Below are 13,842 nucleotides of genomic sequence, written 5' to 3'. Positions count from 1 at the left end.
TGCACAAAAAGTGGGCGTGCCTGGAAGGTGGAATACATTAAAACACACCGTTTTCGCAGGAAACACAAACTCCAAAAAAATACACCTGAATAGGTGCAGATTTCTGTGTTGGTTATTATGTGTAGCTGCTCTATAGGAGTCCACAACCCAATACAAAGGGCTGATGAATAAGCATAATAGATCCCCTTTAAATGCAGTGACAAAGTAATATCTGCAGGACCATATTCTCCTGCCCTCAGTGACATGTACATCTGAGTGTCCTCTGCATAGTTGCATAGAGTATTAGTTGGCCTAAAGGAAGTATATAGAGATTGAACAATAGGAGATTCAAGATTGACCCCTGTGGAACACCACAAAAAAACCCCCCGCAAAGTTCACATAAGATATACTGGTAGTCAGACACATTAGTTCCATAAAAGTATTAAAAAAATACACCAAGCATTTTAAAAGAAGCAAACTGTATCAAAATTAAAATCATATTTGTTAGTTTTGTTAGGTGATAAACACTTGTTCACATGCAACTCAAGAAAGTACATGACCTTGTTCCATCTAGTTTTTTTGTGGAGTCACGTATGTGGAGGGGAACATGCCCGTCTTTCCGTTGCACACTCCTTTCCACCAGTTGTTATTGGAATTATCCAACAACTCAACGAGGTCTCCTTTCTTGAAGGCTAGGTCACCTTCTTCCAGCGGCTCAAAGTCGTAGAGCGCCTCATAATGTCCGCTCTACAGATGGTAGCAAAGACATTGGCTTTTTTTAAGTGTACATTGGATATCAGGAGCACATAACATGTTACCATGTTGCAATGCATCAGATTTGCCCTACTTGATATACATAATTCATACATTTACATCAAAATTGATGGAGGTGTACTTTCAGATAAACGGACTCACTTCATTGAAAACCTATGAACATCAAAATGATAGCACGCATGTTTGTCACCTGGTCTTGGGCGCTTTTGGTCCTGAGCATCAGCATTTGATCCCGTGCGACTGAAGAAGTGTGGTGATATGATACGAGTTCGTTTAGAGAATCGAACTTCACCATCCACAAGAAATAACGTCCTGCATGATCCCGAAGTACTCTGAAATGCTGCACACAATGTTCACCCCTTAAAACAAACAAAAAAAATGTCCATAAGCATCAATTGAACCGCTATGTAAAATAAGGGAATTATTATTGGTGATTAATATTAAACTAATTGTTTGTTATTGATTGTTATGCGCGTTCATAATGTGAAATAATATGCTGTGTTGGTGTCAATGAAAGGCGCACTGACTTGACAGATAGCTCAAAATCTCCTGGTGTGGTCTTGCTTTCCCGTATGAGGAAGTTTGTATTGTGACTCTTGGCTTTCATCAGGACTTCTTCAGCTTCGGCTTCACTAATTGTCTCATTGAACCATCTGTAATAAAGAGAGTATAGAACAAAATTAGTGCTTAGGAGAGTGAGCATCATGAAGCAACAGGCGACTGATACTATTTGTACTACAATTGTTCCTTGTTTATCGTGGTTAATTCATACCTATGGACAATTTGGAGTCGCCAATTAATCTAGCATGTTTTTGGAATGTGGGAGGAAATCAAAGTACCCGGAGAAAACCCACGCATTCACGGGGAGAACATGCAAACTCCACACAGAGATGGCCGAGGGTGGAATTGAACTCGGGTCTCCTACCTGTGAGGCCTGTGTGCTAACCACTCTGTCACCGTGCAGCCGTCTGACTAAGACAAATGAAACTATGAAAATATTTTTGTATTTAGAGCATGAAAAACCTGTTTATGACTTTTAAAAATATGTTTTTTAAACATTATTAGAGTCCTGTAGACATGATATAACACCCCTACAGGCACTTTACTGTATTATTATTATTATTATTATTATTAACACTCCTCTTTCAAAACAACTGTCTTTTCTGTTCACAATACACTCCAGATCAAATTTTTAAGATCAGTTTAAAGGGGACCTGTTATGCTCGTTTTTCGACCCTTTTGTATTGAGTTGTGGTCTCCTATAGAACAGCTACACACAATAACCAAAACAGTCTGTTTTAATGTATTCCACCCACGGCCCGCCTCCGGCCATGCCTACTCCGCTGTGCTTCCTAACTATGAACCATACAAGGAAGTCCGCCCCTCCGTGACGTCACAAATAATAATGACTGCGTACAAGTTAAGTATGGCTTACTCATGTGGTTTTAACTTGATATAGGCGCTGGGAACAAAGCCCTCGCTTCCATTTTGTTCCGCCCTGCACCAATTACTATCCTTTTTCAAAACCTGTGGAAATCAGAAGAGAAAAGAAGACAAAGACAGAACTATTAAAATGTCATAATGTACACAATACCCAGCAAATACATGAATGTGAACTGTTCAATTAACATTTCATTTCATGATTCATTCATTTTGTATCGCTTATCCTCACGATGGTCGCTGGGGGTGCTGGAGCCTATCCCAGCTGTCTTCGGGCAAGAGGCACGGTACACTCTCGACTGGTCGCCAGCCAGTCACAGGGCACATATAGACAAACAACCATTCACACTCACATTCATATCTATGGACAATTTGGAGTCGCCAATTAACCTAGCATGATTTTTACCCGGAGAAAACCCACGCATGCACAGGGTGAACACTTCATTACACTCCTATTTCATAGTTGTTTGTTTATCCATGACAGCAATATGTCAATGTTTTATCAGGGAGTACTTTCATTTTGTGATTATTGTTTTCAAACTGGAAGACACTTTAAGATTTAAATGTCATGATTCAATTGGAGCCGACTACCAAAATGGGCAGTTTGAGTCAGACCTGAATAAACGTGACATTTGAGGAGAGGAATCAACTGGAGACGCACCGTCACTCATGATAAAAATCTCATATCCTTCACTTGTTTGCTCCATTTAAAAAGAAGAGTCAAACAATTGCTTTTGAAGTGGTTTGAAAAGAAGTATCAAACCTCCTTCCTGAGGATACGATACCACCTTTGACCAACTGTTTTGTCTTGTTTTTACACCTTCTTTCATTAAAGATCAATATCTCGTATCTGTTGGCATTTGCAACAACCAGTCGCCAAATAGCAGCCTTTCAAATAAATGTATTATCGGTACTGAAAATTAAACTCTGGATTATTTATAATGCTGACATCATTATTAGTTGTCATTTTTTGCAGACAGACCTACGTTAAGTTTAATTTCATGGCTACATCGATCAGTTACCAAATAATTATTTAATAGTATAGTGTAATAGTATAGTATAGTATAATAATAATAATTTCATTATTGCACAAAATAATTGTATCTGATATTTTGATTATGTTGACTGAACTAATATATATTTTTTAATTTATTTATATTTAATTTAATTACATTTATTTATATAATTATATATTATATTATAAAACTTAATCTCAACTTTTTTGATTTTAATAAATAAATTTTGATAAATAAACTAAGCCTATCCCAGCTGACTTCAGGTGAGAGGCAGGGTACTCCCTGGACTGGTCGCCAGCCAACTGCAGGGCGTAGACCGGAGATTCGAACCCAGATCTCAGAGAAAATATTATATGCGATAAATGTTGTAGCCTAACTTACCTTGATTATATCACCCCGACTGAAACTAAGCTGATCTTCCTTCAGCGCCTTAAAATCTGCAAGGGCGATGGCTTCCATGGCGCTAACGAGAAAGCTGTACAACCTTGCTGCGGAGGTCTCAGCAGCGTAAACCACAAAAAAAGTCTGCTTTTGTTCTTTATGTGCTCAGCAGAGGAGGCTCAAAGAAAATAATTGGAGATATTTGAACTATTGCAGCAATCACAGCCATCTCAGGTATGAGGAGGGAGTAGACCGCATAATTGGCGTTTTCATTGATCCATCACAGTGTGAGCTCACAAACGAGTCTCCACAGAAAACATGCACATTTTTCTTTGTGGATCTTGGATCGAGTGGTTAGCGCGCAGACCTCAATTCCACCCTCTGCCATCTCTGTGTGGAGTTTGCATGTTCTCCCCGTGCATGTGTGGGTTCTCTCCGGGTACTCCGGTTTCCTCCCACATTCCAAAAACATGCTAGGTTAATTCATGACTTTAAATTGTCCATAGGTATGAATGTGAGTGTGAATGGTTGTTTGTCTATATGTGCCCTATGATTGGCTGGCGACCAGTCCAGGGTGTACCCCGACTCTTGCCCGAAGACACCTGGGATAGGCTCCAGCACACCATAATCCCCCCCCCATACGACCCTCGTGAGGAAAAGCTGTAGAAAATGAATGAATGAATGAAAACACAAAGGTAGTTTGTCTTGACGAACATCCATGAGAAACATACAGCAAATAGTGAAAGTTGGGTAATACCAAGTATTCAGCACGGGGAGGTGTGGGGTGGCATTCTGTGGGTGAAATGATTCACACAACAATTTCTCGCTGAGTAGCATAGCGAGCTGGACACAGTTCAATTCAATTCCATTTATCTATATAGCGCCAGATTACAACAGCAGTTACTTGACGCTTTTCACATGAAGGTCACATATGGAAATAGGGAACCGATCACATGAACATTTACTTGGCGACGGAGGCAAGGAAAAACTCCCTGTGGGGAATAAACCTTGGGTGGAATAAGATATAAAAATAAATAGAGATGGTAGATGTAGCCGGAAGTCTTAGTCCAAGGAACATGGGGAGTGTTTCTGATACATATCAGCGTATCGGGCTGAGTTTTGAGTTGACTTTTAAACAGAGAGAGGCTGTCTGCCTCCCAGATTGAGTAGGTGAGGTGGTTACACAACAGAGGAGTCTGATAACTAAATGCTCAAACTCCCAGTCTACTTCTAAAAATTCTCGGAGTGGTAATTAGTTGTAAAAACTGTGAACGAAGTGTGAGTTGATAGGGTTCTAGGAGCTTTTAGGGCTTTATTTTTGTCTGCAGAAAAGAAGCTACCCAATAATTGTGTACACTTTGAGGGGATGGACGGGGAAACTAGCATGAATGGGTTGTAAAATTTGGAAGGGTGCCTGGGCCGGCAGCAAATTATTGAATAAGTGAATGTTTTCTATTCACATTTCGGAAAATTAATTAACCAAAGGTGAAACTAATTAGTATGTCAGAAAAGTATTGGATATAATTATTCAGTCTGATAGCTCCTTGTAGAAGGCTTCTTCTTGTTCTAAAATGTTTCACCAGTAATTATGCGGTATGAGCCACCCCACAACCCACAGAATGCCGAGACTCCACACCTCCCTGTGCTGAATAATTGGTATTACCCAACCCAACTTTCACTATTTTGTATGTTTCTCATGGATGAAGACACCAGAACTACAGAAACATGAAAAGAGCACTAAAAAAAGGACAGACAAGTTTCATTTTTCCTGACCAAAAAGAGGTAAATACCTGATTTACCCAAGTCAGGTGATGATTTGTGCCTAGGGTTGGTAAATTAGTTGTTGGATTGCCAGTGTCCTGGTCAAGCCAGAGTGTACCAGGGATGTATTATGTAGGACCAATGTCAATTTATGGCTTTGGTCCAATATAGTGTTGCGTTGCGGCATTACTAGTTTAACTAGTTTTACTAGTTTTCCACATGAAATATCTTGTCAGTAGTGAAGGTAGCACCTTCAAATAGCACCATAGCCTACACAAAAGCGATATTTCCCAAGGGATTTGTAAATGTTAAATGCAGTGGAGAGGTAACCAAGGTGATGAGAGACTCTGCTTCAAATGTCATTGCGTACCAGTCGGGGGACGGTGACAGAGGAGGGAAAAGAAGTGTCAAACGACTTCATGTCATGAATCTTGACAAGCTTTGGAAAATACCCAAATGTATTCCTTTAAATTCTGATTTGACATCACATGTCATTTTTTATTGAATCGGGCTAGTAAGTTGTAGTCTAATATGTTGTAACATATGTATACTACATTATAGTATGTGATGCATTGAGTGCATTGTGCATGAGACATTCACTGTGTGTAGTTTATCTGTGTCAATACAGTGATGCAATTGATTCCTCAAAGCTCTCTATATTTTTTTTTTCATAGATAGTTGACTTAAACTTAAATCAATTGAGTGGAAGCTACCACAGTCTTGCTAGTGAGTGCTTGGACACAATAGGAGTTAACCATTGTGTCATTGACGTATACATCTATAACAATACCAAGTCAATCACAGTGTATGGCACTTTATTTCTAATAAAGGTATGCCAAATTGCAGTGATTCCTTTTAAACAAGTTAATTATTCAATAAATAAATAGATAAACAGGCAAAGCCCCACATGGCAGACCCAAAGTTATGCCTTTGATTTTGGGGTTTTTTTCATCCACAATACTTCAAATACACTAATTACACTGTTTTCATCCACTATACTTCAAATACACTAATTAGACCGTTTACCGTAAAATCTTTTGCAGGTGGAATCCCTTGTCTTATTTTAAAGTCAAAGCTTTCACCCTAGCTGGATCAAAGATATGACCAACATGTCAAGCAAACATTTCAAGCTGAGCAACATAGTGGAAAAACAAGAATGACCAAAAACCAATTGTATTTAAACAGAACTGGAAAATCGGCTCTGGGAAATGTGCCAAAAGTCAAAACACGTACACAAAAAGCCTGCAGGTCAGGCGAAGGGGGCTTCTTTTTTAAAAGCTATGGCAACCTTGGGTTATAGAAGTTGTAAATGCAAAGCAAAGAACGAGGCATCCTACTGAGATGGTTGCAAATGAATACACATTTGGTGCCAAGATATATATATATATACATATATGTATATATGTATATATATATACATATGTACATATATAGAAATATATATATGTATATATATATATATATGTATACACATTCATTCATTCATTCATTTTCTACCGCTTTATCCTCACGAAGGTCGCGGGGGTGCTGGAGCCTATCCCAGCTGTCTGGGATACCTATGGGGGTACCTATGGGATACCTCTGGGATACCTATACCTGTCTACCTATGGACAATTTGGAGTGGCCAATTAACCTAGCATGTTTTTGGAATGTGGGAGGAAACCGGAGTACCCGGGGAAAACCCACGCATGCACGGGGAGAACATGCAAACTCCACACAGAGATGGCCCAGGGTGGAATTGAACCCTGGTCTCCTAGCCGTGAGGTCTGCACGCTAACCACTCAACCAATGTGCAGCCTCGTATATGCATATATGTATACATTCATTCATTCATTAATTTTCTACCGCTTTTTCCTCACAAGGGTCGCGGGGGGTGCTAGAGCCTATCCTAGACAGCTGGGATAGGCTTCAGCACCCCTGCGACCCTCGTGAGGATAAGCGGTAGAAAATTAATGAATGAATGTACATATACGTATATACATATTTTCATATATACATACATATATATGTATGTATACATATGTATATATACCTACATATATGTACATATGCATATATATGTATATATACATGGTTGTTTGTCTATATGTGCCCTGTGATTGGCTGGCCACCAGTCCAGGGTGTACCCCGCCTCTTGCACAAAGACAGCTGGGATAGGCTCCAGCACCCCCGCGACCCTCGTGAGGATAAGCTGTAGAAAATGAATGAATGAATGAATTTTAAAGAGTCTTCATTTACAGCCAACTTTATTTTGGGTCCGCCTGCAGTGGGGACCCGCCAGGAGGACAATGACCGCAGACGCGCGTGGATTATATAATGAGAGACAGTGACACCTGGTGGTTCAGAAAGGAGGTGCAAATTGGAGGTGCACGTACCGTAAGTAAAGTAAGTGTTTGCTGATCATGCATGGTAAAGTTAGCCTGCACGGCATTTATTATACTCCACAGTCATCTCTTATGCCTCCTTTTGGGCACACGCTAAGAGTGAAAATAAGATTCTCCACTTGTGGAACTCCTCCCGAGCTGTGTAATGATGAGTGCCAGGTAGTGATGATGAGTGCCAGGCAGTGAGGAAGACGCTCAGTGAAAAGCATCAAACTGTGGAGAGGACGATTGAAACTGAGGGTGCATCGGCAGCATTTTATTTCATAAAACAACACTTGTTGACTCACTTGGGAGATATCAGAGATGGATTTTCTTCATGATTCCAATGTCTCTGTGGAATACATCAATACAACAGCATTAGGTGGGTAGTGGACATACATTTTTTATGTCATATGTCCTCATTTTAAAACCATGATTTCATTTTCTACAGCTGCATGGACTCATCTTACCATAAGAGGGAAACATCACCACCACATCACATAGATATGACATCCACTTTTGTGTGTTCCTTGTTTCCTTTGGTAAGTTCTTCTTTGTTGATGTGACGTTCAAAGTAACCGCCAAACTCCAATTTACATTTAGGTCATTAGGCATTTGACCTTTTTATCCATCATTTTCCCATAGGAAATAATGTAAATATAATGAATCAGTTCAGATATAAAAAAATAAATTTTATATAAAACAATGCAATCTAATTATAAATAACACATAAAATGGATACATGAAAATGTAATATGTTTTACCTTTATTGAAGACTCATGTTGGCGAAGACAGCAAGGAACGGTGAGGGAGGAGGGCATCCACAGCAACAACAACCCCTCAACACCTTTTTCAATCCCATTTCGCAACATTATTTTCCTTCATTTCTTATTTCTTCACTAAGGAACTTGATCCTGCACATCCTGGCAAGATCAGCCAAACAGACGCCATCTTTGTACTTTTTTATGAGTTCTTAAGCCATCTTGACATTTGCATGAATTTAGTCTGTTGGCATTATCCTTCGCTTCACCATGGCAATGCGTGTCCCTCTGGTTTATGTTCTTTTTGCCGGTGATGCTCCCCCAACAAACCACAGCAAAGTACAGACCAGTGACTACCACATACTGGTAGAAGATCTCCAGCAGCTTGTACAGTATTGCTTGTAGACAGCATTGCTGTTGTACTTCCAGCCCACTTTGCAGTTCAAAGTATTTGTAGTGGTCTGCTGCTGAAGTCCATCACTAGCTCTTTGGTCTTGGGTCTGGGACCAGTCTACGAAGTCAGCGATCACTGTCCTGTATACTCAGGACACTTTTCTGTCTGCCAGGGCAGCTGTATCTACAGATGTAGTTTACCACCACCACCAATGTGTGAGTAAGGAATGAAAGAATAACGGGTCACTTGCCACCATACAAAATGAAAGACAACTCAAAAACAGATCAATGACATGGGGGAATAAAGTTTTGCAATTCAAGAGAAGACACTGATATTTAATAAGTTATGACCAGAATATTTTTTATAACACAATTAACATTTTCATTATCAGCATTATTATTAATTATTTATTTCCCTTTTTCATTTCTGTTTTTTCTAATTTCTCAGATTTTTTTGTCATTGTTGGTTGATTTTTGAATTTGATATGTATTTCCTAGATAATATGTAATACTGGTAAATTCAATGCAACAAGGTAATAAAAAGAAAAATTAATATGAAACTGTAGTAAAACTAGACATATTTGAGGGTAGTTTATCTACTTGACAGTTAAATAGTGTTTTTGGGGCATCGATGACCTGGACGAATTAAGTTTTACAATTCAAGATAAGACACTGATATTTAATAAGTCATGTCTGGAAGATTTTTATAACACAATTAACATTTTCATTATCAGCATTATTATCATTATTATTTATTTATTTCCTTTTTTAATTTCTATTTTTCCTAATTTCTCAGATTTTTTTGTCATTGTTGGTTGATTTTTGAATTTGATATGTATTTTCTAGATAATATGTAATACTGGTAAATTCAATGCAACAAGGTAATAAAAACAAAAACGAATATGAAACTGTAGTAAAACTAGACATATTTGAGAGTTGTTTATCTACTTGACAGTTAAATTGTGTTTTTGGATCATCAATGACATGGACGAATAAAGTTTTACAATTCAAGATAAGACACTCATATTTAATAAGTTATGTCCAGAAGATTTTTACAACATAATTAACAATTTCATTATCAGCGTTATTATTATTATTATTTCCCTTTTTTAATTTTAATTTTTCCTCAATTCTCAGATTTGTTGTCATTGTTGGTTGATTTTTTAATTTGATATGTATTTTCTAGATAATATGTAATCCCGGTAAATTCAATGTAACAAGGTAATAAAAAGAAAAATGAATATGAAACTGTAGTAAAACTAGACATGTTTGAGGGTTGTTTATCTACTTGACAGTTAAATAATGTCTTTGGAGCATCGCAATGACATATGTAGGTAACCAAGACTTGCCCTTATCTGCTCATTCCTCATAAATGGGCCTCTGTTTAGCAGATCAGTTCAGATCACAAGGTGGTAAAGTGGTAAAGAGGTCTGTGTATGTGATGAAAACAACTTGTGATCTCAAGTTCAACTGGCGTTCATAAACAGGGAGAGTCATCTGGAGTTTACAGGAAAAGAGTCATTATTCAACAAAATAACTGTACAGTCAGCCCTCGTTTATCACGTTTAATTAAAACAAAAAGCGTATTTCTTCAAAGTATGATTCAATGTATATAATGTATGTAATGAATGTAATATTTTCATAGTTGGATCATAGAAAACCTATATATGACTTTACAATTTTTTTTTACAATGATTAGAGCTCTGTATCTAAAAATAACACCCCTATAGTCACCTTTGTGCTCCTATTATTCTTTGTTTACACTATGTTGCGGACAACACTAATGGGCAGCCTATCACAGCAGGGACATATCGCTCATAGCGTATAGCAAGTTACCAAGCTAACTAGTTAGGCTCCCGTTTATTAGTAAATGCGGCTCCTCACGTCCGGCTTCTCCTGAGCTCCACCGCACCACACCACCAGTCTCCAGCCAGTAGCTCCAAAACACTTTTCAATTAGCTCTCCAAAGACTTTATTCAGTTATTATTAATTCCTGGAACCGCTAAATGAGAAAGTGTTGTTCGCAGTAGTCAGGAAGTAGTTTGGGAGTGTGCTCAATCAGACACTATCGGGTGTGTCTAGATGCGGGATGTGCGGGGAATAAATTAAAACAGATTGTTTTGTCGAGAAGCACAAATCTCAGGAAATGCAGCGGGAATAGGTGCAGATTCTGGAAGATCTAGAACGGTTCCTGTGCGGGTTATTGTGTGTAGCTGCTCCATAGAAGTCCACAACTCAATACAAAGAGTAAAACAATTAGCATAATAGGTCCTGAGTACTATATATATGACTTGTCTTTCTGTATTTTTTCACTTGGCCGTAGCCAAACACAAAACGGCGACTATTTATTAATAAATCAATTTGGTCTCACTTTCCAATAAGGTACACAAAAATACAGTAGTTGGTGAGCAACTAATGAGTAGTGGTTAGAGTTCGTCATGAACTACTGTCATTTAGTGTACCTAATTGTAAATTGTAACCATACATTTTTTGAAAAAACGCGATACAGCAAGGAGCAATGTTTGAATTGCGATGCAACAAGGAATGACAAGGTATTCCATGCATAGTCCCAAGATGTTGAAAAATGTACAAAAATGTAAATATGTCAACATTCTAGCATACATCTAACACAGGAAATATGGCTTTTGATGTTGTTTTGCGGCTGCATGGTGGTCGAGTGGGTAGACCTCACAGCTAGGAGACCAGAGTTCAATCCCACCCTCGGCCATCTCTGTTTGCATGTGTGGGTTTACACACGTATATGTACATATATATGTACATATATACATATATGTATATATACATATATATATATACGTACATATATACATATATATATTAATATATATATTTTTTTTTTCAAGTGTGGGCTGCACAGCGGCCTAGTGGTTAGCGTGCAGACCTCACAGCACAGACCGGAGTTCAATTCCACCCTCGGCCATCTCTGTGTGGAGTTTGCATGTTCTCCCCGTGCATGCGTGGGTTTTCTCCGGGTACTCCGGTTTCCTCCCACATTCCAAAAACATGCTAGGTTAATTAGCGACTCCAAATTATCCATAGGTATGAATGTGTGAGTGTGAATGGTTGTTTGTCTATATGTGCCCTGTGATTGGCTGGCGACTAGTCCAGGGTGTACTCTGCCTCTCGCACGAAGAAAGCTGGGATAGGCTCCAGCACCCCCTGCGACCCTCGTGAGGAAAAGCGGCAGAAAATGAATGAATGTTGTTTTGCACAGCAAACAAACCGAGACTAACATATGCTTTGGTGTCATTGAAATATGTTGCAAACCACTGATAACATTCAGAAACACAAAAGCCACAATAAACATCTAAAAAAGGATTAGAATCAGATTGTTTGGACAGATCAAACCATGGTCAGCTTGTATCACAATGACGTGGAAATGTGGCGAAGGAAAGGAACAGTTCAGGGTCCATATGCCAGAAATTGGCGGAGGCAGTGTATGGCCAACTGTGCAATTCGTGGACCTAACTGTAATATGATTACATTGTAAAAGGTAAAACAATTGATGTAATGATGCATTATACTTTTTTTATACTTAATCACCTTGTCCTTTTTCATTTCCTGTCTTCAGCTGTGGACAGCCCCCCTCACTGCAGCGCCATCCTCCTTGTCATCTTTGGCATCATCTTCCTTTTGGGCATCCTGGGTAACTGTATTGTCATCTACACTATTATGAAGAAAACCAAATGTCGCGCCAAGCAAACGGTTCCTGATGTCTTCATCTTGAATTTGTCCATTGTGGATGTCCTGTTCCTCCTTGGGATGCCGTTCCTAATCCACCAGTTGCTAGGCAACGGGACGTGGCGCTTTGGAGCCGCAATGTGCACAGTCATTACCGCGCTGGACTCCAACAGTCAGATTGTGAGCACATACATTCTGACCGCCATGACCCTGGATCGTTACATCGCCACGGTCCATCCCATACGCTTCAACTACATCCGGACGCCTTTCGTGGCCTCGCTGGTCATCATCTTTGTCTGGGCTCTGTCCTTGATCACCATCATCCCCGTGTGGTTGTACGCCGACCTGATGCCTCTACCTGACGGCCTGGTGGCCTGCGCTTTGCTTCTGCCCGACCCGGTCACCGACACATACTGGTTCACGCTGTACCAGTTCTTCCTGGCCTTTGCTATCCCTCTGGCTATCATCTGCAGAGTGTTCTTCAAGATCCTGCAGCACATGTCCACCAGCGTGGCCCCACTTCCTCAGAGGAGTCTGAGGGTACGCACCAGAAAGGTGACCCGAATGGCGGTCGCCATCTGCTTGGCCTTTTTCATCTGCTGGGCGCCCTACTATATCCTCCAGCTGGTCCACCTGGGTGTCCAGAACCCGAGCCTGGCCTTCTCCTATGCCTACAACATCGCCATCAGCATGGGATACGCTAACAGCTGCATCAACCCCTTTCTCTACATTGTCCTGAGTGAAACCTTCAAGAGGCAGGTCCTCAGAGCCGTACGTCCGGCCAGCATGAAGTTTAATGTCAACTCGAGCACTGCAGAGGGGGGCAGCGTGAGTATGAGGATGGTGCCAGAGGGGGGTCACGTGGAGCCAGCCTGCAGGGAGATGTTACCGTCCAATGTCCCCTCACAGTGAAGAATGGCCCGAAGAGCAAAATAGAGGGTGGGAATTGTGGATGAACGTTACGATATCGTTACATCACGATGTCAACAGTTTCATACAGAGTTGTGTTTGCAAAATTTACAACTAAACAATTGAAGACCTCAACACAACAAAAACAGACTTTTTTTTGTGCTCCTTTTAGGGTGGGGGTATCCAAACTTTTTCACCAAGGACCACATACAGAAGCAAATTATACGTATGGAACGGGAGGCACTTCTGTGCATTTAAGATGCTAAAACCAATCCAATTAGGGACATAAATATTTGCTAAACTACTATATCTCAACAAAATGCTGCATCGTTGTTTACTAAAGTAAATTATGTAATTAGTAAT

At 39.8% G+C, this 13,842-nt stretch overlaps 2 protein-coding genes across 4 annotated transcripts; one reads left to right on the top strand and one right to left on the bottom strand.

The window, feature by feature from the left end:
- Positions 1-510: 510 nt before the first annotated feature.
- grb2a (growth factor receptor-bound protein 2a) lies at positions 511-3,668 on the bottom strand. 2 transcript variants are annotated; one of them, XM_058091622.2, is made up of 5 exons: positions 3,591-3,668; positions 2,189-2,280; positions 1,281-1,406; positions 944-1,112; positions 511-726 (listed from the first exon to the last, which is right to left on the bottom strand). In XM_058091622.2, exons 1-5 carry the CDS (start codon positions 3,666-3,668, stop codon positions 550-552), a joined length of 642 nt encoding a protein of 213 aa, XP_057947605.2. In that variant the 3' UTR covers positions 511-549. The 2 variants fall into 2 exon arrangements, with proteins under 2 accessions (XP_057947605.2, XP_078649602.1); XM_078793476.1 differs by lacking the exon at positions 1,281-1,406.
- A 4,140-nt stretch (positions 3,669-7,808) lies between these two features.
- mchr1a (melanin-concentrating hormone receptor 1a) lies at positions 7,809-13,536 on the top strand. 2 transcript variants are annotated; one of them, XM_078793475.1, is made up of 3 exons: positions 7,809-8,096; positions 8,166-8,256; positions 12,461-13,536. In XM_078793475.1, exon 3 carries the CDS (start codon positions 12,562-12,564, stop codon positions 13,480-13,482), a length of 921 nt encoding a protein of 306 aa, XP_078649601.1. In that variant the 5' UTR covers positions 7,809-8,096; positions 8,166-8,256; positions 12,461-12,561; the 3' UTR covers positions 13,483-13,536. The 2 variants fall into 2 exon arrangements, with proteins under 2 accessions (XP_078649601.1, XP_057947562.2); XM_058091579.2 differs by lacking the exon at positions 8,166-8,256.
- The last annotated feature ends 306 nt before the right edge of the window (positions 13,537-13,842 follow it).

This window comes from Doryrhamphus excisus, linkage group LG9 (genome assembly GCF_037039965.1).
Source record: "Doryrhamphus excisus strain RoL-2023G ecotype Guam linkage group LG9, RoL_Dexc_Guam_v1.1, whole genome shotgun sequence".
NCBI classification, from domain to species: domain Eukaryota; kingdom Metazoa; phylum Chordata; class Actinopteri; order Syngnathiformes; family Syngnathidae; genus Doryrhamphus; species Doryrhamphus excisus.
This window is presented reverse-complemented; position numbering and strand designations above follow the sequence as displayed.